This window comes from Nicotiana sylvestris, chromosome 3 (assembly GCF_000393655.2).
Source record: "Nicotiana sylvestris chromosome 3, ASM39365v2, whole genome shotgun sequence".
NCBI lineage: Eukaryota > Viridiplantae > Streptophyta > Magnoliopsida > Solanales > Solanaceae > Nicotiana > Nicotiana sylvestris.
The window spans coordinates 15,282,461-15,307,841 of record NC_091059.1 but is presented as its reverse complement, the minus strand read 5'-3'; the positions used below and the strand labels follow the sequence as shown (position 1 = coordinate 15,307,841).

Below are 25,381 nucleotides of genomic sequence, written 5' to 3'. Positions count from 1 at the left end.
GAGGTGCATCCCTCGAGGAAGCACATCAAAGGATCATTGTGGTCAACCTCGGAGCAGTACAATTGATAATCGTCATAGAGAGGCTGGAAAATTCCCAAATACACGTGGTTAGAGCTTACCAGGTCTGCAAAGGATAATACTAATCCATACTAAGTCATTATACAGCTGTACCAATAACATTCCCTCATTATTATTAGACATGTACTATGTTGGGATTCCCTCTCCTATATAAAGGGGACCATTGTCATCTTGTAAAGGATTCGATTATTACATAACATATTGTATACAATACAACATTCTCTGCTCTTTGCTTAAATAATTGTTCTTCACATTTATTGCTTATTCTTTCATTGTTCATTTATTATTCTTCATTTATTGCTCATTATTAAGCTATCTTTGAGGCCCTCGTTACCATTGATCCTCCATCGGTCGATCATCGCTATTAGCCCATCTAGACCTCGAGGCCCTGCTCCAGCCAGCTCGAGACCCAGCATCATAACCCTATTGGTTTGCATTTCTTATTTTCTTTACTCACACTTAGCATCTATTGCCTAACAACTAGCGTTAAGATAAATCACGTATTTTTAGAACCACAAAATCAAATATAATTGTAGTTACCATTTTCAAGGTAAACAGTTTGGCGCCCACCGTGGGGCTAAAAATAATAGTGATTGTTTTGATCCTAGTTTTCTGATAACACACGTTACTCTTCACACTTTTTCTTGTCAAAGATTCTTTGATTTCAGGCTTAATCATGTCTAGCACACAAAATGCACCTATTCAGAATAGTGAAGAACTTGTAGAGAATAGTGGCATAGGGTTGGGTGTACCACCTGTAAACCCTGAAGGAGTACCAAACGTGGAGCCAGTTGATATCAGCTCCCACAAGGCTGGAGGCCAAGAGGCACGAGGAGTGGAAGAAGGAGGAGTCAGTCTCCAAGTCATTTTTGAAATGTTGCAAGCACAACAAGTGGCTATTGCCCCGCTGCAAAGTCAATAAAAAACCTCAAGCACAGTAGAAACAGAAACGACTCCTTGAGCCGAGCAGGTACCGGAGAGATCGAGCAACAATGGGTCAGCAACAGACCCCGCTATTATGAAGATGGTCGAGGACCTTACCAAAAGAATTGAATCAGGAGAAAAGAAGATAGAAGCTAATGATAAAAGGGTGGAGACTTATAACTCGAGGGTCGATCAGATCCCCGAGGCACCCCGATTCTGAAGGGTATAGATTCAAAGAAGTTTGTGCAGAGGCCATTCCCATCAAGTGTTGCTCCAAAGCCCATCCTAAAAAAATTTAGAATGCCTGATGTCTTGAAGTATAACGGGACCATGAACCCCAATGAGCACGTTACCGCTTATACTTGTGCTATAAAAGGGAACGACTTGAAGGACGACGAAATTGTGTCCGTCTTGTTGAAGAAATTTGGAGAAACACTATCAAAGGGGGCTATGATGTGGTATCATAACCTACCCCCAAATTCAATTGATTCATTCGCCATGTTGGAAGACTCTTTTGTGAGGGCGCACGCTGGTGCCATCAAAGCCGCCACCAGGAAGTCCGATGTCTTCAAAATCAAACAGAGAGAGAACGAGATGCTAAGGGAATTCGCATCTCGCTTTCAGATGGAGCGAATAGAATTACCACCAGTCTCCGATGACTGGGCAATACAGGACTTCACTCAAGGCTTGAAAGAGCAAAGCTCGGTAGCCTCGAAGAAGTTAAAACAAAATTTGATCGAATATCCCGCCGCGACCTAGGCGGATATGCATAACAGGTATCAATCGAAGATCAGGGTCGAAGACGACCAATTGGGAGCCCATTCGGGCTCAGTGTATCCTAGCAGGATCTTAGCGAAGGAACAATGGTTTACGGAAAGGGAGTCAAGGTCAAACAAGGAAAGATACCAGCCGTATGTAGAAGATCGAAGAAATGCACCAAGGCGTAATACACCTTGGGATGATCGAAGAACGGATTGAGGTCTCAGTTCCTGAGGACTCATGAGTAAAGCCAGTTTCGATAGACACATCGGGCCAGTAGAGGCGCCCCGGTTATCCGAGTACAACTTCAACGTCGATGTCTCAAATATCATATCGGCCATAGGTAAAATCAAATATACCAGGTGGCCAAAACCTATACTATCAGACCCTTCACAGAGGAACCCTAACTTGACGTGCAAATATCACGGCACTCACAGTCATAGGACCGAAGATTGCAGATAACTTTAGAAGAGGTAGCCCGACTGATCAGCGAAGGTCACCTTCGAGAATTCCTCAGCGACCAAGCTAAAAACCAATTTCGGGAAAGAGAGGGGAACAGAAAAAATGAACTAGAAGAGCTACAACACGTCGTCCACATGATCGTTAGAGGGGTCGACCCCCCACAGGAGCCTGTTTTCTTACGGACAAAAATATCCATCACCACGGAAAGGCGAACTCGGAGTCATATACCAGAAGATGCTCTCATGTTCGGCGAAGAGGACATTGAGACCTTGTCTCAGCCTCGTAATGAACGCACTGGTAATTTCTTTCCTTTTAAATAAAATTCAGATTAAACGTGTGCTCGTGGATCTAGGTAGCTCAACCAACATAATCAGGTTGAGGGTGGTGGGGTGGCTTGGACTGCTTAACGAGATTATACTCGCTTCTCAAGTCCTCAATGGATTCAACATAGAAAGTGAGACAACAAAAGGAGAAATCGTCCTCCCGGTCAGCGTAGCTAGTACAATACAAGATACCAAGTTTTATGTCATCGAAGGTGACATGAGATACAACGCCTTACTTGGAAGAACATAGTATGAGGGCAGTACCCTCGACCCTCCATCAAACAATGAAATTCCCGACTAATGATGGAGTCAAAACAATATAGGGGGAGTAGCATGCAACAAGAGAGATGTCCGCGGTGCACGACATGGCACCGTCATCAATTCCCTCTACATCAAAGAGGCCAAAAGGCGAGTAAAAAATCAGCTAGTAACCACAACCTACATTCTCGACTACATCCAAACGAGTGAATAAAGGACCGTGCCGCATCCCCGGAACAAACAATTGGAATTTATCAAAGCTCGAGCGCCATCATTAAGGTACAACCCTCTCCCTTTTCATTTATGTTTTGTACTAACTTATTGCATGTGTTCGATTAAGAAGAATCGAAGCACCCCTTAGCTCAAAAACCTTAGGTTTTAAAGCATGTGTTGCGCTCTTTTTCCCTTAGACCGGATTTTATCCCGAACGGATTTTACCGGCAAGGTTTTTAACGAAACAACATCCATATGATACCTAAGGAGAACTCGTCAAGTATCCGAGGCTTCTATTCAGTAAACCTCAAATACTGGGGGGGCATAACCCTAGGAGGTCGCCTTCTTAAAGAACTCAAACTATGCCTAGGAGGACCCCGATAGGAGAATGATGTATTGGGCCAAACGGTCGAATGACCCGTGTCCATGTAGAATAATTGGGCTTCCAAAGGCAAAAAACATGTACAAACACATCAAATAATTTAGGAAGCCTCTTTTACTTATCAAAACACTAGAAGAAATTTAATATTTTCACGCAAAACGGTTCAAGGGCCAAAAAAACTCTCAAACACTCAGGGACAGTCAGCAATAGCCAGCTCATTGAGCCATCGAAAACTCGAATTCACAAGGCCTCGATCATGCAACTTCGAGCTTGTAATCCCTCAGTGAGGCAACACCGAATCTGTAAGACCTCAACAAGGCATGCCAAAACTTATAAGACCTTCAAAAGGCATAACCCTGATATTAAAACCAAGGGTATATATTGAACTTGTAAGACCCCTAAAAAGGCATACCCTCGATATAGATGCCAAGGTTATCTCACCCTGGGACTAAAGGCTACAGCCGAACATAAAGACTACGGTCATATCAAAAGGCTCCAGCCAAATTAACGCGGCTCAGAGACATCCGACTGCCGCCGTAAAATTAAAGGCCTCCAAATACTTCAAAAATATTTCTAAAAGAACTGGTTAATCAGGCTACCCCGACATAAGCAAAAGAGCTTCGATCATATCAGCTCCAAATAATAATAAGGCTTCGAGACAATCAGCCTTCAGCAAAAGGCTTCAAAAGATTAGCCTTCAAGAGAACCTCCCAAGGTACTCAGTTATCGTCACATATTAACCCATAATCGAGTTTCTTATTTGAGCCATCAAAGAGTCGGATGAACTCGAAACATGCCCAGACATAACAAAACTTCAAAGCCTTTAGTCGAAATGGGGAAACAATAGCCATATTAGAGGTCGCTTCGACCCTATCTAAAAGCGCCTTAGGGCCAATGCATAAGAGTCTAAGGGCCAGCCTAAAAAAAGCTCCTAAAGGCCAATGCGTAACAGCCTAAGGGCCAGCCTAAAAAAGCCTAAGGGTCGACATGTTGAAAACCTAAGGGTCAATGAGCCCGAGTCAAAACTTGATTCGAGGACTGAGCCTTGAACGGTTAACTATCATCAATTACTCATCAAGCATAACCTAAGGGTTCCTATCTTAAAATTCCAACATATCGGACTAATTATTGACAAAACATCAACACTCAAAACATAAACAAAGGCATAAACAAGCGGAAATTCATACGAAGGGAAAACCAAAGGTTTCATTTGTTATTATGAATGATGGTACGAAGGAACATTTACACCACTCCCGCAAGGAGCCCCATACAAAGAACAAGAAAGAAAAAACTAGTCTACCCTCGGGGACTTAGCCTTTTCCCCTTGGGGACTATGTCAACGTCGGCCCCATCGAGACCAGCTCCCATAACGGTCCCCTCCTCATCATCAAAAATGAGGAACTTGGCTTTGAACTCATCCACCTTGGCCTGCTCTATCTCCTTCGAGAGATCGAAGCCCTTACCATGAATCTCCTCAAGAGTTTCCCTACGGGATTTGCACCGAGCATATTCATTGCTTCTCCTCTCTCAATCGGAAGCCCCCCTTAACTTTGTACGAGCTTCGGCGGCATCTTTCAGATAGATGGCACCTTCTTATCGACCTTTGATTGGACCTCCTCGACTTTGGCTCGAGCGTCCACGACTTAGGCCTTCAGCTTCAAAAGACCTATTTCAAGCTTAGCAATTCTGCTCATCTAGACTGAGTCACGTTCTCGATAATTATAAAGCTGTATCTCAAGGGTATAGGCCTTAGCCAAATAGTTCCTTTTTGCCGCAACGTGAACATCTATATGTGCTTTCAAATCGTTGCACTCAGAATTGACCTGGTTGACTTCGCCTCAAAGGCGCTCCAGCGTCTCTGTCTTCTTCTACAACTGAGATACCAAAACATAAGTTTCCGATAATGGGAGAAGAAGCCTATATTCCCTTAAATCAAAATTTACCTGTTTCTCGAGGTTGCCTTCGTAATCTCGGCTTTGGTCCAACTCCGATCAAAGATGTATCATCTCTCTTGTCTTCTTGTCACAAAGAATCCTGAGAGATCTCTCCCCATTCAAATCTTTACGTAACTTAGACTCACAGCAAATAAGCCCAGACTTGAGCTTATTTAAGGCCTACGAGAAAGAAAAATTTAGCTAAAAAGGAGAAAGTATGAAGCTGGAAAAATAATAATAACTTTAAAACTCACCATGGAGTAGAGCCGTTGAGCTTCCTCGAAGGTCGACTTCGCATCTACCGGCTCGGTCTCATCGACCCCGATAGAGTCACTTGAGGCTCTCTGATTGGGCGTAGATATGTCGAAACCCGTTCCCCTAGGAGTACTTCTCGACGTCCGAAAACCAGCCACCGAGTCAACTAAGAGAGAACCTTTACCTTTCCTCGCTTGTGGAATCTCCCCCTCGAGACTAAGGGCCTCGAGCCCAGCAGGCTCAACAGTCTCAAGAGGTGTCCTGGTTCGATCCATCAATACAGAGTCATCCTCTCTGGATGCATTGACGTCCAAAGAACAACCGATAAAAATGAAGTCGTCGTCAGCGGTAATGCCTTCCTCGCGCCTCCGGGAGGATCCTACTTTGTTGTGGGGATCCTCATCCTCAGAGGTCCTTTTTCTTTTATTATCTTTCTCTGCCTCAGAAATCGAAGGTCCTTCCTCCTCCTCGAAAGGGGACGACCTCACCTCAAAAAAGTCGCTAATGCCTACAACTAAGAAATTAGTTCAAAAGAAAGGGAAAATACTCCTCAAGAAATGGGCTACATAGCACATACCATGGTGCTTAGCCTCCTATTTTCCCTTCGAAAAATCTCGCCAATTGCACTCATTATAAGTCGAAGAGGCCGCCAGTTTGCGGGCCCAGCTCGCAAGGTCGGGGACCTCATTTGGCATCCACGAGGTTGCTGCGGTAAAGGAAAGAAAATGTTGTTATGGAGTATGGCTCCACCAAGAACCAAAATAATAGACTACAAAGCATCACTTACGCTTGAAATTCCATTTCTCGGGAAACGGCAGGAACTCCGCAGGAATATATCAACAGCCCTCACTCGGACAAACCGACTCATCCATCCTCGATCCCTGTCCTCCTTATCACTGGAGATAAAGGGCCTGGTGGATCGGCGTCGTAGTGTGATTAGACCTCGATAATGTAAAGGCCGATACAATCTGAGGATATGGCTAAGAGTAAACTCGAGCTCGGCCTTTTCAGTAAAAAATCTCATCATCAACACAATCCTCCAGAAAGACGGATGGATCTGAGCCACAAAGTAACTCGATGTTTTCGACATAATTCAAGCACGAGTCAATCAAGAGGACCCAACATAAATGGGTACGTGTACACGTTCAGAAACCCTTCTACGCGGGCCATGATATCCTCCTCCCAGGAGGGCAATTACAACCTCACCTTTTCTCCCCATCCGCAGTCTCTCCTCACAGCCTCGAGGTGTTTCTCTTTTATTGATCGAATGAACCTCGATGCATACTCTCGATGACCCAGAATGTCGAGAGGCTTCTCCATCGTAAAATCTCTCTCCAAGACGAAATAGTTTGAAGTTAGCCACCTAACGCAGGTGATGTACCACCGACCAGACGGGAAGTAGAGGTAGGATTTTCCTCTTCCTGGTGAGCAGATTCGGGCATGTTAGCCATAGCTCCTTTAACACAAGAAAGGGAAGATGAAAACTCAGGCGAAAGCTTTGATCTGATGTGGCACTAAAACTAGCGCAAAAAAGGAACTATACAGAGACAGGTAGTTATACAAAGTGGCAGAGCCTTCAAAACAGGGAAAGTATGTATATATATATCAAGAGCGGCGACTATTCATTAACTTTGATAGCCAATCAGCTCTCATGATGCAATTATGACTTTTTGGGAAATGTACTAACGGGGCCATTTCGGTCACTTCATTGTCATGTCAGAGGAATGACGTTGTCGCCCCATGTTCGAGACACTGAAGGGTCAAGTCAAGTCCTCACCAACTCGACCTAGGGAAGGTATGATCAGAACCAGAGCCACCCGATCTAGAGGGTCTCTGTTGATCTGAGACCGAGCTCGAGGAAGTTAAAATTAAGTTCAAATCTTGACTTCGGTGTAAACACTAAAGGGCTAAACTTTGAAGACATCAAAATCCTTTGCATTCCAAAAATATATCTACAAAGGTGCATTTACAAAACTCCCACGCAGAGTTCATGTACAAGAAAATAAGAAGCAAAGAAAAAAGGGGGCAAAAGTGGTTTAGTCTTCGTCTTCGCCACTCGTCGAGCCCTCGTCCGAAGAAGTTGGAGCTGATGACTCCTCTTCCAAGGCCTTCGCTTCTTCGACCTCGGCAGAGAGATCAAAACCCTTGGCATGCATTTCCTCGAAGGCCCTTCTCCGAGCCTCTAACTGAGCGTGTACAAGGACGTGAGCCATTTTGAGCTCGGACTCTTCAGATATCTCCTTGGCTCGAGCATTTACTGTAGCAGTGTCTTTCCGATATGAGGATAAGAGTGCATCGGCATCAGACATAGCCACGGATAACATAGCAGTAGACTCGGCATGAAGCACCTAGAATTTGTGAGCCTCCTCCTTAGCAGCTTGAAGAAGACCCTAGGTCGAGGCCAGCTCCCCTCGGAGAGTATTCCTTTCCAAGGCCGTGCTATCCTTGCACCGCTTCAGCTCAAGTATCTCGACATCTTTGGCGGAAATATCTTCATGAAGCTGCTCCGCTAGGGCATTCTTTCGCTCAATCTGCAAATGTTGAGCCAAGATAGTAAACACCAAGTTACGAAAACAACAAGCAAGCTCATAAATACTGAACTACCTGCCCAGTGAAGTCGGCCCGCTCTTGGAGCATTTTCTCCGAGCTTGCTCGAAGGCTGTTCAGTTCCTCATCCCTTCAGGCGTATAGAGTTTTTAGCTCTTTTAACTCCGTGGAAAGTTTCTCGAACTCCTCCTCGCGATGAGTCAGTTCAGCTTTTAACTTAGAGAAGGCCTGGTCATACAACATCATGACCTATAGCACGAAGGAAAGAAGTAAGGAAAACGAAGATCAAAGCTCAATGCGCAAAGATTATGTCAATATCAGCTGTTTTTAGAGTTTCGCATCCTCCTCGAGAGCGACTGGAGCATCGAGATCATCATCCTCTTCGACTTCGGCAAATAAATCTCCAAACATCTCATCCTTCCCCCGGGATGCCCCCATATCGGTGTTCTCCCTATCGAGGCTTCTTCTTGCCCTCAAAGGGATTCCGAGCCAGATCATACAAATGCGCCGAAAAATTGTTCATCAGCACAAGTTGAACCCTGTTCAGTAATCGACTCAAGAACTGCACCCAAACCCTCCCCGAAGGATTCCTCAATACGAGGTGGGACCGCATCGGCTGCCTCTAATTCGACAGTCTTCTGCCCGAGAACCGTCGAAACATCAGTGCTTCGTTTTGACCTGTGTATCAATGGAGCAGACGTCATCATCTTCAGCACGAAGACTCTCAGCCCCTACCGAATTTAGGACTATTGCATCGGTTATGGGCTTTCAAGCCTTGGCTCTTTTTGGTTTTGGGGTCTCCGCCAGCGTCTCCTCCTTTCTCTTTCTATCTTTGGCAGGACTTTGAGTCTCCTCGTTGCTAGAGGGGGTGGTCTCATTGAAATAGCTTCCCCGAGGCCTACACAGGCATAAAATGTCAAACACACCACCAAAAAAACCATTTATAAGGGATTTGGAAGTGATGGTGGCGAAGGCATTCCATGATTTTTGGCCTCCCATCAAGTTTTGGCCAGATCATGCCAAACGTGCTTATCATATGGAGAGGTAGAGTCTAAAAGTTTAACCCAGCTGGGGAGATTGTTGACCGCGCCAGGGAACCACACGGTGGCTAAGCAATCAGAGAAAAATCAATTCACACAACAAATGAGTTAGTTCGAAAGAGGAAAAGAGGACATTCAGATGACAAAACATGCTCGGTGTAAAAATACTTACGCCTCATATCCCATTCCTCGGGAAATGGCATCTTCTCGGTTGAGGTCTGAAGTTCTGACCCTAATGAAGCGGCTCATCCACCCCTGCCCCTTATTTTCGGTATTGGCAAAAAATGCTTTGGCAGACCAATGTCGTAGTTTGACCAGACCCCCTCAATAAAGGCGAGGGCTATACAATCTAATCAGGTAATTGAGGGTGAAAGACATCCCCTCAACCATGTTCGAGAAATGTCTAAGCAAGTAGACAATTCTCTAAAAGGAAGGATAAATCTGACTGACCGTCACTCGATATTCTTGACAAAAATCAAGGATCACCGGGTCTATCGATGGAGAAGAAAAGCTTACAGGACACAAAGCAAAGGGATATATATATATATATATATATATATATATATATATATATATATATATATATATATATATATATATACGCTGAGGAAACCAGGTTTATGCATAGTTATATCCTTTTCTGGAGAAGGGATCTCTACTTGTACCGCCTTTTCCCAACGACAATCTATTTTTACCTTCTTTATGTCAGTTATTAGACTAACATACCGAGACATGGGTTCGCACCGGCCCGGTACCGAAGAGGGTTTATCAATCTTGAAGATCGGAGGCTGTATCGAAGGTCCCAAGAATGCACTCCTCGACGTTGGGGGCACTACCTTTTTGCTCTTAGACGAGCGTGATGAAGAAGGGGCCTCCCCTTTTTGAGGTACTGTTTTAGAAGGTTTTGCCATGGTTGTAACAGAGGTTTCAAAGCAAGTTGACAAAGAACTGAACACGGAAGAAGGGTGAAGGCAGGAAACTGTTAATGAGGACTTGAAGATTTGAAGATGTTGCAAAAATTTGAAAGATAGAGGATTGGAGTATTTATAAGTCACTAGGAGGAGTTGAAAGGGCAACCAATAGCGGTTCATGGGCTTTTCGAGAACCGTGTTTGATAAGACCCATGTATAACTTTTCTGTCATGCCATTTAATGATCTCATGTGGCTGACGTCATAATGGGGGTATCGAAGAAGCAAGAACTCAAGATCGTCCCTTATCATTTCATTTTAAGAAATGCGGGGACTATCTGTATACAGCCAAAATTAGAGAGTTCGATTCTGGGGCTACTATGTCGCTCCACGCCTAACCTCGAAGAAGCTCGAAGTGGGGAATAAGGTGAAACCCCGAGGAGCGTCCCTCGAGGGAGCACATCAAAGGCTCATTGTGGTCAACCTCGGAGCAGTACAATCGATGATCGTCATGGAGAGGCAGGAAAATTCCCAAATACACGTGATTAGAGCTGACCAAGTTTGCAAAGGATAGTGCTAATCTGTACTAAGTCATTATACAGCTGTACCAATAGCATTCCCTCATTATTATTAGACATGTACTATGTTGGAATTCCCCCTCCTATATAAAGAGGAACCTTGTCATCTTGTAAAGGATTCGATTATTACACAACATATTGAATACAATACAGCATTCTCTGCTCTTTGCTTAAACAATTGTTCTTCATATTTATTGCTTATTCTTTCATTGTTCATTTATTACTCTTCATTTATTGCTCATTATTAACCGTAAAAGTCCATCTTTGAGGCCCTCGTTACCATTGATCCTCTATCGGTCGCTCATCACTATTAGCCCATTTAGACCTCGAGGCCCTGCTCCAGCCAGCTCGAGGCCCAGCATCATAACCCTATTGGTTTGCATTTCTTATTTTCTATACTCACATTTAGCATCTATTGCCTAACAGCTAGCATTAAGATAAATCACGTATATTTAGAACCACAAAATGAAATATAAATGTAGTTACCATTTTCAAGGTAAACAGTTTTGAAGTCAAGCAAGTTGTAAAACAAAACACGGCAAAAGTTGTCGCAAGTTATATTTATAATTTGACCTAAATTTGGGTCTAATGTCACTGAGCTTTTCTCCAAATATACTTTGAGTTACAGGGTGATACACCCATAAAATTAAAGATCTACGAATCTAGTTTACAATGCATCAAACTGTTCGTCAATACGACGTCGGAATAGAGAGATATTTTCATGTCGGAATAGAGAGATATTTGCATTTTTGCGAGACTGCACAAGCAGCTTCCTTGGGACCCACAAAGTCGGTGGAAGCTTACCTTGTTATATAAAGTGATAAATTTCGTTTCTAAAGATCATTTTCGACCAAATCAAATCTCCAAGAAGCTCTAAACTCTCTCTAAGCATATACTAAAGATTCATACACAAATCTAAGGCCAAACCACCTAAGTTCTTCATCAAAAGTGTAATAGAAGTGGTGGAGATCACTTATATGATGTTGTTGATGTGTTGTGAGTTCTTTCAAGTTTAAGGAGAGTTGTTCTTAGAGTTTTTCTTGTTGTTTAAAGATTATATTGAAGAGGAGACTTCTCCATCATCTTCGTCGAAGGATCGACTTAAAGGTATGTAAGATCTTCCTTTCTTTTCTTTGGCATGATTCTGTAAGTTATATTGCCCTTATAAGGAATTCAAGGGGACGAGACTTTGTATACGTACTACACCGACGATTTATGGCCCGTTCATGAGTATAGTCATATGAATGTTGAAATGGATTGTGTTGGTCATAGTTTCATGTATTCATAAGGAGTAAATAGAGCCTTCTGAAAGGTCCTTGTCTTTTATATGTAACAAAACATCTAGATGTTAATTAAACATTACGTACGAATGGTCTGATGAATCAGAAGCAATATAGTGTCTGTATATTGAGGGATAGCTATATATGAATAGTTCAACAAGGTAGCATAATGTATAGTTCTAGAATGATAAGAATGTTTCGACCTAATGAATGACACAACTTCCAATACTTACATGTTTATGTTTACGAAACTAATAAAGACCCACTGAGATAGTTATGTTGCTCTCAAGTTAAATAAAGTTGCTTGTATATGAGAGTGATGTTAAGAGACGATATATGTTGCCTATGGAGTCATAAATTATAAAATATGATAAGTTTAGCAATAAAAACATAAGTTGATAGAGCGTAAATTCTGCAAATCTTGTTACGTATTGATGAATGGATATATATATATATATATATATATATATCACAAGCTAAGAATATTACATATCTAGAAGTAGAAAGAATCATGTAATCCCCGAAAATGAGTGATGAGGTAAATAAGGATAGAAGAACGATTTAAAAATAGTTACAATGTTATTTATGGCTAAATAATATAGAATATGAAGCATGACGTAGAAAGTGGCTAAGGAATAAGGATTGGTTATTGTAATGAGTTAGTCACGAACTTGTATGTTTATGAATACGAGTTTATCTATTGATGATTGAATGACGTCTGCATGAGTGATATGAAATAAATGGTATAAGACATGATCCCTATGGATGGTCTATGAACACATAGGTTTACAGTGAAGCCCTATGGATGGTCTATGAACGCATAGGTGCATAATGAAGGTTGGTTATGGACGGTCTCAGTTGCACGCATAGCCAAACCTTAGTATTATGAGTTGTACAGACGCTCTACTATGTTACGCATACGAGCCATTGGTTATTCATGTTTATGAGTGAGCCTTACGAACGGTCTCTTATGAAATGCATAAGCGCCACTTTTATGTTTTAGTGTGGCCCTAGAGATGTTTGATTTATCTAAGGTAAGTATTCAAAATATAAGGTATGATTGCTAGAAGAGTGTTATAGATAAAGTTCAATAATATGATGGTTTCCAGTATAGATAGCATATGGGAACAAGTTTAGGTGTATCGTGACACAAATTAGATGTATATACAATATTAGATGTTCTCGGCCAGCGGAGTCTTCCATTTGCAGTCTACATCCTTTGTAAGATAAGTTGGATAATTTAATGCTTAGATATGTTACGAGTTAGAATAAGGTAAGTATGATTCCCGAATCTCATTGACCCTCCAGATTACTTTCAATATATCATATATACATATCAGTTCAGTTTCAATTCAATTATTCATATGTTATCTGCCTTACATACTTAGTACTTCTTTGTACTAATGTCCCATAGTTAGCGCACTGCATTCATGCCTGCAAGTTTAGGTATCCAGTTTGGCAGGCTCTTATCATAGACAGAGTTGATATCCAGCTAAGGATTGGCAAAGTTCCATTTCATCCGGAGTACAGCCGAGTCTAGATGTTATCAGACTACAGTGTGTGTGTATATATATATATATATATATATATATATATATATATATATGTGTGTGTGTGTATGTGTGTGTGTGTGTGTGTGTGTGTGGGTGGGGGGGCGCGCGCGCGCACTTATGGGTAGGTTAGTGTCTTGTGTTGATCATGTTTTATTGCCAGATACTCTTAGAGGCTTTGTAGACACATGTTCAGTATGTACATTATGTCAGAAGCCTTGACGGCTCATGTGTATTAATATTTTGAGTATGATGGCTCACTAATACAATATTTGCCCACTTATAGTTACATAGTACAAGTTGTGGCTATGTTGGCCCATGATAGTCACAGAAAGAATCAGTTCATCCAAGTCGGCTTATGTATGTTCTAGTTTTTGACGAATGATCATACGTTGCAGAGTGGTTCGCTCGGGCTAGTACGACACCGAATGCCAGCTGCGCCTCCTAAGGTTCGGGCGTGACATTTATTGCACTACCACTTTCCAAAAACATTTCACAAAAATCCAGGTTTTATTATAACATGGTTGGAACGTTTAATGTGAAAAAAAAAATAAAAAATAGTGGTGTATTTAAACATCGGGGTGTTGAATGTGGCAAAGAATATGAAGATTAATGGTAAATTTTTACATTTGGGGTGGTGGGTCTTGAATGTGGCAATAATGAGGTGGTAGGTTTTTTTGGCAGCCATGGTGGTATAACTGGGGAAAATGAAGAAAATGGAAGATATTGATAATTAGAGATATAATTGTAATTTCAAGTATCTTTTTTAAAGTTAATCATACGTCAAACTAGTTGATTATATTTCTTTTCGATACCAGTTGCATGAGTATTAGTCTTATATTTTTTATTTGTAAAGTTATATTTTTATTGGTTATTTGTTTCACTTCAATTATCTTATTATATTTTTATTGTTGTTGTTGTTGTTACTACTTGTTGCTAATTCTTCTCTGCATTTGTATTTGAGCCGAGGGAACAACATATGAGTAAAGCCTTCCCAGACTCCACTTGTACGATTAAACCGAATATATTATTATTGTTGTTATTGTGTAATCACACGTCATGTTATTATTGGTGTGTGACTACGCTTGCTCAAAAAAAAGGTGGTCAAATATTGAAGAAGCGTTTCTTAGCTACACTTTAGAAAAATTAAGTATATAAAATAATTTTTATAGTAAAAAGATATGTCGTGGGATTTGGCTCTAAGTTTGGAGATAAACTATATGTATCTTCCTTTATGAAATGAATTAGTGTGACATCAGAAATCCAGAAATAGAATTGCACACAACAAAAAATCAAAGATCTGCAAGTTCAGAGACATCCTCAAGCTGAGCACTTGCAATGATTATACTGGAATCGTCATTTTTGTGAAAAATTGAGGGAAATGAGAAACTTAGTCAGCCTGTTTCGATTGATCCATGAATTGACTTGGTGGATGGCGGCTTTTCTATGGAGAAGAGAGCGAAATGGAAATGAGTTTATCATTTGGCGGAGAAGGATGGTTCGCAGGTGGTGTTGGTTGAGTTCATTACAATTAACAAATGAGATAGACGATAGGGAGATTAAGAACAATACGGTGGCGGTGGAGTAGTAGCGTCAATGGTTCGGTTCGGTCGGTTATTTTGTAAATTTGTACCATACCAATTTTTCGGTTATTTATTATGTATAACAAAAATTAGACTTTTCGAAACCGTTCCAATTATATCGATTTCTCTTTGGTATCGGTACGGTTCGATTAATTTTCGGTATTTTTTTAAAATGTCATGTAAAAGTCACTAGTAGAAGTAGAATGCAATAACATCCATACTTTTATAGGACTTAGCAAAACTCTCTAGACATTTTTACATTTTAAAGGGCGATGAATTAAGAAAATATGAAAGATGGCTAGAGTATAAATCTGTCAACTACTCTACAATAGTGTAAAAGAAACTAAACAAATTAATATAAAGAAAATATAAATTACATAAGTGGAAAGATATTAATCAAACTGGGACTCAAATTGAAAAATAAAGTCTATAGAAGACTAAATATTCAAAAAGATAAACTTAAATCATACGAAAGGAAATATAATCAATACATTGTAGTTTGCTACTCATAATTGCTATAATGTCTTGTGTCTTGCTAGTGAATATGTTGAAAATAATTTATTTTCGATGAGAGTGACATAATAGGTTTGAGAATTATAATTTTGTGTTTATTATTTGTTGGCTTGTAATTGTTTTCGTAATTCCAAAATCCAAGGAAAAATTTAATGTTTTATTATTTTTAAACTTAATAATAAATATATTTTTCACATGTAAATTTATTCGGTACGGTTCGGTATTTTTTCGGTTTATTTTTATAAAATAAAAAATCTACCCTAATTATCGGTACGATTATAGATTTATATAAAAACCTACGGTTTTATTAAAAGAAACCTAAAAATCATTTCGGTACGGTACAATTCGGTCGATTTAGTCGATTTTTCAATATTCATTGACGCCCCTAATAGTGAGAGAACAACTCATTAAGCTGCGCAATTAAGAATAAGCAGGCAATTTTTGCCTCGTCAAGACCAAAAAGGTACAACTTTCTCTGCTTTTAGTACAACCGCCAAACAACTTGTTTGGATGGTTTTATGTATGATTTCATGATGTATCATATGACATTGTATTGTATTATACTGTATCGTTTTGATGTATATAATGTTTGGATAGATTGTATTGTTTATTATTGTTTTATAAAATGATGCACTAATAATATGAAAAATAAACTTGCTATATTACAACAACAACAACAACCCAGTATAATCCCACTTAGTGGGTCTGGGGAGGGTAGTGTGTACGCAGACCTTACCCCTACCCTAGGGTAGAGAGACTGTTTCCAAATAGAAACCCGACATCCTTCCCTCCAAGAACTTCTCACCTTGCTCTTGGGGAGACTCGAACTCACAACCTCTCGGTTGGAAGTGGGGGTTGCTTACCATCAGAGCAACCCCTCTTGTCTTAAACTTGCTATATTATAAATAAAAAATAAGGTACGAGGTAGAATAATTATATAAAAAAGTAAGATAAATAATAAAATAATATTATTTAATAATAAGGAAGAGCAAGATAATTGAAAAAAATGAGTTAATAATGCTTTCATACCAAATCGACCGTTCCATAAAGTGATACTTTTCATCTTTACGTAATGATGAATTTAACAATACGATAAAATAAAATTTAAATCAAAACAATTATATTTAAATAACAATACAATATAACAGTAACAACCATCCAAGCAAGATGTAAATCACAATCTGATTTTAAATGCCAGAAGTGTCTATGTTTGTCTTTCCAACTCCAAATAATCACTTTAAAATATATGGGGAAAGGGAAAGAAAGTTGAGGACTTGAGGTCTAAGTTGCTCGGACACGGTAATTTGGGTGTCGTATTCGTATCGACATGACACTGATACAGACAAAGGTGTGGGATCTGTGTCGGATTCGATCATCTTGACCAAACAAAGAAGGAAAAGGTTTTATACCGGAAAAAAAACAGAGACATGAAAAAAGTTTTGCTGGGGAAGAAACTAAGGAAAGAAGAAGAGGCAAGTGCAGATAGACGGAGACGAAAGAGAAATTAGGATATGCTTTTTGAAAAGTGATTTGCTTTCCTCTTGAAAACTGATATGCTTTCTAGCTGTCATGACCGTGTGCAATCTTTTTTGTCTCGCGCCCACCACTATCTAACTTTTTATATTTGATTTACTTTTATTTATACATTTCAATTGACCATAAAAGAACAAGTTTTTCTTTATCCCAAAAAATTATACGTGGAGCTTGCTTGAAATCTTTAAGCTTTTGATTCTTTTGACTATGTAAAGTAAGAGAACAGTTGCAAAAACACGAATGAAGAAGAAATTCACATTTAACAAGTTATAGCTTATAGGTAACTACTCCAAATAATTTAGAGATATATTTAATTTTATTTTTAAATTATTTTTAGCCGAATTCCTGCATCCGTGTCGGTTCTAGGATCCATATCTCTGAATCTTAAAAGTTTCATCTTAAAGGATTCGACCTCTAGATCTGCGCCCGTATCGGAGACCCGTACCCATGTTAGAGCAACTTAGCTTGAGGTCTCCAACACAGTCAAGAATAATCACTTTAAAAAATTGGAACATCTTTCTTAATTTAATCAACCAGAAAGACCAAGTTTACCAACCTAATTAGTCATATACCACTACTAAAAGGAAGATAGTTAAGCAATTAATTAAATAAGGAGAATGAAAGAAGGGACAAAAGAAGCAGGTTATAATTGAAAAATGAAAAGCTTATAAGGGGTTGTGTCTAACAGTTAAATGAATGTAAATCACGAGAGATCCTTTAAATTCAAGAGAGCTTCAAAAATAGTAGGTGATTCTTTTCTTAGTAAAGTTACTTGTACTCAATACAATAGTTGAGAAACTGAAGTCATCATTTTGAGGCACTTTTAGTTATAGAGTTGTCTCTGTATCAAAAACTATCTTGCAATTTGCATCAGAACAAGTTTATTTACTCCAACTTCGGTACATGGCTGATCAGAAAGGCAAAGATCAATCGTCTAATTCTCAGCCTTCGCTTGCACTTCGCCCTTGGAAATATGATGTCTTCTTGAGTTGTAGAGGTGGTGATACTTCAAAATACTTTGCAGATCAACTATACTTAACACTCTGCCAAGTTGGGGTCAATACATTCAGAACTGATGATGAGGGGGGACATGTTTCCTCTGAAGTAGTCATGAATGCAATTGAAGGATCAATCATTTTTATTATTGTTCTTTCCAAAAACTATGCCTCATCTAGAAGGTGTCTTAATGAGCTTCTACATATCCTTGAGCTCAAAAAGAATTCCAAACGGTTAGTTCTTCCTATATTCTATGATATTGACCCTTCTGATGTGCGTAAACAAACAGGAATTTTCGCTGAAGCCTTTGAAAGGCATGGAACATGTTCTCAATCAGAGCAAAACATTCAACTATGGAGAGCTGCACTCAGTAGAGTTGGTAATTTATCAGGATGGGATCTCAAGCATGTTGCTGAAGGGTAATATTTCCTTCTATTATAATCTCGTTTCTTTTTGTGACATTGTATATAGATTTTCATCTCCTTTTTTGGGGAAGGGGGAAACATGTTTAACTCTGAGTATCTCATCTAAAACTATGGGCAAAGCCTATGGAAATTCCTTTTGATAATGTGTGACACTGAGAATTGAACTCTGGACGTCTCTCTATCTGATCTAATACCATGTTAAACTGACCTTGTCCAACCGAACTGGACATTCTGAAATTTTGTTGCAATCAGCTCCTCTTGATATAGTTTCTCATAGTCCTCTACAAGCACTCCTATGTGGTTTGAACAAGAGTACTATTGTGGCAGCCAAGCAGAACACTTTACTTCTCACAAACGGTAGTCCCATATTCATGTCTAGCAACAAACTTCGGAATGTCCAGTTCAGCTGGACAGGGGCGACCAGAGAATGATGAAAAATCGGAAGCTTTTAATTAGCTGTTAGAATGTCCAGTTCAGTACGGCCTTCTTCAACAATTTTGGGATGCGATGATCAGATGGCAATGAACTTCTTGTATGATCAGCGACTATTTAAGAAAGGTTGAAGGCGCATTTCATTTATTTGATCCCTAAAAAAGTGGAAAGAAGTTACTGGATCAGGCTCTCATGTAGTTAAATGGGTCATATCAATAAAAAATGAGTTTTTAATATGACATGGCACTCCAACAGGGAGATAATGACGCTATTGTGGTGCACTTTATTTTCTGAATGAAAAAGCTATAGTTGGATGATTTTGTTTTCACTAAAGAAACAAAAATGATGCTTTGCTTCACTTGCAGGTTTGAATCCAAATTTATCCATATTATTATTGAGGAGGTCTTACAGGAAGTCAAATCTCGAACACCCCTCTATGTTACCAAGTACCCTGTGGCACTTTTTCCCCGTGTTAATCAAATAGAGAAGTTATTGTTCAAAGGAGGTTGTGATGATGTTCGTGTGATTGGGATTCACGGCATGGGTGGAATTGGCAAAACAACTCTTGCAAAAGCTGTGTTTAACCAAGTTCTTCAGCATTTTGAGGCAAGTTGCTTTCTTGAAAATGTGAAATCAGAGGCTTCTGAAAGACATAATGCATTAGTTCATTTACAAGAGCAACTTCTTCGAACGATTCTTAGGAGAAAGATCAAAGTGCACAATGTGGATGAGGGTATTACATTGATCAAAGAAGGGATTTGGCAGAAAAAGGTTTTCATAGTCCTTGATGATTTGGACGATCAATGCCAGTTAAATGCATTACTTGGAGAACGTGATTGGCTTCGCCCGGGTAGTAGAGTTGTTATAACAACCCGAGACAAGCATTTGCTCAAAGAACTACAATTGAATGAGCAATATGAAGCCATGAAATTGGATCACGAAAGCTCTTTACAACTCTTCACTTTACACGCCTTTAGAAATGCACCACCGGCTGAAGACTATAGTATGCTTGTGGAAGGTATTGTAACTTACTGTGCAGGAGTTCCATTAGCTCTTCAAGTTTTGGGCGCTTATTTGTCTGATAAAAAGATCGAAGAATGGAAAAATGCCTTGGAGAAATTAAAGACGATTCCTTCTAACAATATTCATGAAAAACTCAGAATAAGCTTTGATGGACTTCCTGATGATTTTACAAAAGCTGTTTTCCTTGATATTGCTTGTTTCTGCTTCAAAGTCCAGAAGAGTGAGGTCGTAGGTATATTCACAGCATGCGGTTTTTACCCTGAGGTTGAAATTTGCGAATTGATTGACAAATCTTTGTTAGCAATCGATGAAAATAAGAATTTGAATGTGCATAATTTGATCCGGGATATGGGACGAGAAATTGTTCATAGGGAATCACCCGATAACCCGGGGAAGCGTAGCAGATTATGGTGCCCTAAAGACATTTCTGATGTATTAATAGGACACAAGGTATCATACTATTCCCTTCAGCTACTTTATAGAGGTTGTTCCTAGGGACGGATTTAGGAGGGCGGAAGGGGGTTCGTCCGAACCCCCTTCGCCGAAAAATTACACTGTATATATAAGGCAAAATCTATTTTTTACCTCTATATATTAAGTTTTGAATCTCCTTGACACAGCCCAAAAGCATAGCTTAGTGGTTAACGGGTTTCAAAACCTTTGTAAGGTCATAGGTTCAAGTCTCACTAGCTACAATCTTTTTAACTTCTTTTTTTCTTTTTGAACCAAGAAGTCCGGCCTCCGCCACTAGTTGTTCCTTTCTCAATAATTCTCTTCCCATAGACGCCATTAGTATGTTAATGTTGTTAGGATTTTGTCCTGATTTTCTTATTGTCTGATTTATAGTCACCAAGGTTTTTTTTTGTTCCTTGCTACAGGGCACAAAAGCAGTTGAAGGAATAGTCCTTGAATCTTCAGCATTGAAGGATGTACCTTTTAGTACAAAAGCATTTGAAAAAATGGCCAAGTTAAGACTCCTACGCATCAATCATTTGCAGTTATATGGAAGTTTTCAGTATCTACCAAAGTCACTAAAATATTTGCATTGGCACTATTGCCCTTTGAAATGCTTGCCATCTGACTTTTGTCTGGAGAATCTTGTCATTCTCAACATGAGTTTTGGCAATTTCAAGGAATCCCAAGCGCCATTAAAGGTTTGGCATGTCTTCTGAGTACTGAATTTCTGATCTTTTTATAGTAAATTAAACAAAGAAGAAATCTTATTACTATCATTCTTACTTGTGTTCTACTTTTGGGAATCAGTATTTCAAGTGTTTGAAGATGTTGGTATTCTACAGTTGTGAGAATCTCAAGAAATCCCCAGAGTTCGTTGGTTTACATAGTCTTGAGAAGTTATCATTTGGTTATTGCTCAAATTTGATGGGATTGGATTCAACAATTGGAGAATTGAAGAGACTTCGTATTTTAGACGTAGCTAATTGTATGAACCTACGAGAACTCCCACGAAGAATCTGTGAGTTAAAATCACTTGAAATCTTATATCTCTATGGCTGCTCAAAACTAGAAGAATTGCCTGACGATTTGGGAAAGTTGGAACGTCTGAAAGAATTGAGTGCAGTTGCAACAGCTATCACAAGATTACCTGGTTCTGTTGGACATTTAAAGAACTTGGAGATGCTATTGCTATCACAGGACTTCCTATTGAAAAGACAATCCAAATTTTCAGACATATTCTCAACTTGGTTGCAACCAAAAAGAAGCCTTAGTAGAGTGGGATATTTACCTTCTTCATTTTCAAATTTAAGTGCTTTAAAAGTTTTACAAATTGAGAACTGGAATATGACTGAAGATGATATTCCTTTTTCTCTTGCGAGCTTATCATCTTTACAGAATCTATGTTTTAGCAAAAATAAGTTTCGTGCTATACCTTTCAACCTTTGTGACCTTTCCAGTCTAAAGTATCTGAATTTAAGCGAATGTCCGAATCTTAAAAGTATTCCTGAAATTCCTCCCACTCTTCAGAATATCAGAGCTTATAAGTGCAAGTCATTAGAGAGACTTCCAAATTTGTCAGGCTTGAAAAGGTTGGAGGAACTGGACTTGTGTCGTTGTGAAATGTTGATGGAGATTCAAGGCTTGGAGAACCTTGATTCTGTCAGACGACTAAGCTTATGGAGCTGCAAGAGTTTTGGAAGACTACTCGATGTATCTAACTTGAGTAAATTGAAGAACTTGGAACTTAGTCATTGCGAAAGATTGATAGAGATTCGGGGCTTGGACAACCTTCATTCCATACGCTACATCAACTTATTCAATTGCAAGGCTCTCAAAAATCCTTTCACTGAAAACTTCTTCAAAGTAAGTATATAATTCTCCTCCTCTCCCCCCCCCCCTTCCTATAAACATTTTGGTTCATTCTTGTGTTTAATCTATTTTATTGTATTACTTATAACTGGCGTAATTAGTAAAGTTGATGTAATGTGACCAGGAGGTCATAGGTTCGAGCTGTAGAAACAACCTTTTTGCAGAAATGTAGGGTGGTAAGGTTGCTTACAATAGACCCTTGTGGTCCGGCGCTTCCCGGACTCCGCACATAGCGGGAACTTAGTGCACCTTTTACCGGAAACTTTTTGAAATAGTATGGGTCATTCTTGTATTTAATCTATCTTATTGTATTACTTATCATTGATTGGCATGAAACAGGCCCATTATGAACATGGTAGTGAGCTCCAACTAGGGCTTTGCAACAGCAATGTTCCGAATTGGTTTAGCTACAAAGTAGATGGATGTTCAATGTGCTTCAATATGCCTCTACAGGGGGAGAGTACATTCTTGGGCATGTTCCTTTGGGTTGTTTATGGAACAGTGGATGAAACTAAAAATGTTTATCCTAAAGCCACCATTGTCAATCAAACAAATGGCGTTGAGTTTAACCATCGTCTGTGGACGACCATATCCTTTGCAGAAAATTCGTCCATCCATTACATACCACCAAATTACTTCAAATGTCCAGTTAAAGGCAGAGAAATGATGAGCATTCTTATTGAATGCTATGACTTTCCAACTGAAGATTTTGTTAAGAAATGTGGAGTTCATCTGTTGTACAAAGACAAGAATGGCCAGGTTCATTCTTTGTCTGTGAGTTCTCCTGGTTTTCTTTAGAATCGCAACACGGGCTTGTGAACGAGAAGTTAAGGCTGGTTTCTGCAATTTCAGGTGTGATGGTCATCTTCTCTTGTGTTCTTTGATTTTGGTACAATCGACATGTTTTCGTTCTGCTTTTAAAAATTGTTACATCCCGTCAACTAAATTACTGATTGGTTCTTTGTCACACTTATCGCAGTATCCTGCATATTTTTGGCTGTTAATGTTTATAGGAGATCTCTCATAAATGTGACACTTGATTCATATAGAAGCTTCACATTATTGACATTTGATAATTTGGTTTCTTTTACTGATCTACTGATTACTTTTGAGGTTTCATACGTTAGATTAGAACCGGTATTACCAATATGGATCAAACCACAACACCACCCCCCCCCCCCCCCAAAAAAAATGCACAAGAAGAAAAAAGAATCATTAGGATGAACATTTATTTATTTTGTTAATAAGTAGGAGTTCTGTCTGTAGATGAGTGTGTCTAAAATTTAAAAGGGTTAATGATACTGAAGGGAATGAGATGTATGTGTTTGTCTTTATAACACAATGTTGGTCGCAAGTAGGGGTGGCAAAATGGTTCAAAGAAAAACAGTTAACTACCCATATTATCCACTAAAAAATGGGTTGGATAATGAACTTTTTAAAAACGGGTCAAATATGGATGAGAACCATATTAACCATTTAGAAAATGGATAATCAATGGGTAGCCAATGGGTCTAACTTTTACATTTGTAAAACCTCAAATTGGAGGTTACTCAAGTTAGGGAGACTAAGGCTCCGTTTGGCCATACATTTTGGCAACGTTTTTTCAAATCTTTTTTGAAAACATTGTTTGTTCATAGATTAATGATATATTTTTGAAAAATTTCTCAAATTATTTTTCAAGTTCCCAAAATCTAGTTTAGGGGATTTTGGGTGAAACTTGTTCTCCCACTCACAAAACATCAATTGTTTTTCAAATAAAATGCATGTCCAAACATAATTTCAACTTCCAAAAATTATTTTTCAAAACTACTTCAAAAATTATTTTTTCAAGTTTCAACTAAATTTATGTCCAAACGCTAGCTAAAAATTCTCTCAAAAGTAATCATATGCAAGAAGTCACGGATAATATGGTTACCCATATTATCCGCTGGTTAGTCCGTTTTTTATCCGCATTAAATATGGGTCGGGTTGGATAATTTATCCGTATTTTCATTACCTGTTTTCCACCCGAATCATATCCGACCCGCCCGCCCGCTTGCCACTCCTAATTGCAGGCAATAAAACCAGATCATGCTACCTAGTTGTTTATGTGCTATCTATTTCTAAAATTAGCCTTTAGGCTTTTTCATTTATGATTATCCTTGCTAGCATATCTAGCTGATGTTTGGGGTTAGTTTGGGAGAAATTTTATTGAATGCCTCACACAACGGACATTAGTTGTTGTGCGCGGCTTTTTTTTTTCTCACAAATTTGTGGGCCTCAATCTTACATTTCTTGGTCCACAAAAATTCGAGTCTACAAAACTGTGAGACAAAAAATGTCTCATACAACTAGTGTAAGTTGTATAAGATACAAAATAAAATTTTCCTTAGTTTGGATATTGTTAGCAATCTAGTTTTGACAGTATTGTACTACCACTTGACACTATTCCATAGTCGATCCCGTGGGTATTGATTGGACATCATAATGTACATATGATGGAATGCTGGCTTCTAATAGGAATTTCCCCGGTGTAAGAGTGGACATGCTTTAGACCTACAGGTAAGTGTTATGGCTTTCAAAACCTCTCTTAAATACTCATTTCGTTCCGGTTTATATAAACCGAGTCCGAAACCTTTTTAATCATTTTTTGGACAAAAAACATTTTTGTACTACTTTAAAAAAAAAGTTACATAAATGAGTAAAACGCAGTATTATACTGCGAATTACTTTAATGGAAATTTTGCCGTTAATGTAATTCGCAGTATAGTACTGTGTTTTACTTAATAAATTATTTATTTTTGTAATTCGTAGTACTATACTGCGTTTTACTAAGATACATTTGTAAAACGCAGTATAATAATGCGTTTTACATTAAGTAATTGCGTTGTACTCTGGTTTTTGCCCCCACCAATAATGAACTGACATAACAATAATTCAATACATAAAATGTAGTATTGTATTGCGTTTTACATAGAAAAATTCTACACCCCAACGTCGGACTTGCCTTATTTAAAGGCGTTTCAATTTTATAAAAATTCATTCAATACTTTATTTCAAACTTACGTTCATACTTCTCT

The 25,381-nt window shown here is 39.0% G+C and overlaps 1 protein-coding gene across 1 annotated transcript; it reads left to right on the top strand.

Moving 5' to 3' along the window:
* Positions 1-17,602: 17,602 nt before the first annotated feature.
* On the top strand, positions 17,603-23,398 carry LOC104212829 (disease resistance protein RPV1-like). Its single transcript, XM_009762186.2, has 5 exons — positions 17,603-18,536; positions 19,340-20,447; positions 20,876-21,151; positions 21,261-22,316; positions 22,662-23,398. The coding sequence occupies exons 1-5, from the start codon at positions 18,025-18,027 to the stop codon at positions 23,118-23,120; spliced, it is 3,411 nt and encodes a 1,136-aa protein (XP_009760488.1). The 5' UTR covers positions 17,603-18,024; the 3' UTR covers positions 23,121-23,398.
* The last annotated feature ends 1,983 nt before the right edge of the window (positions 23,399-25,381 follow it).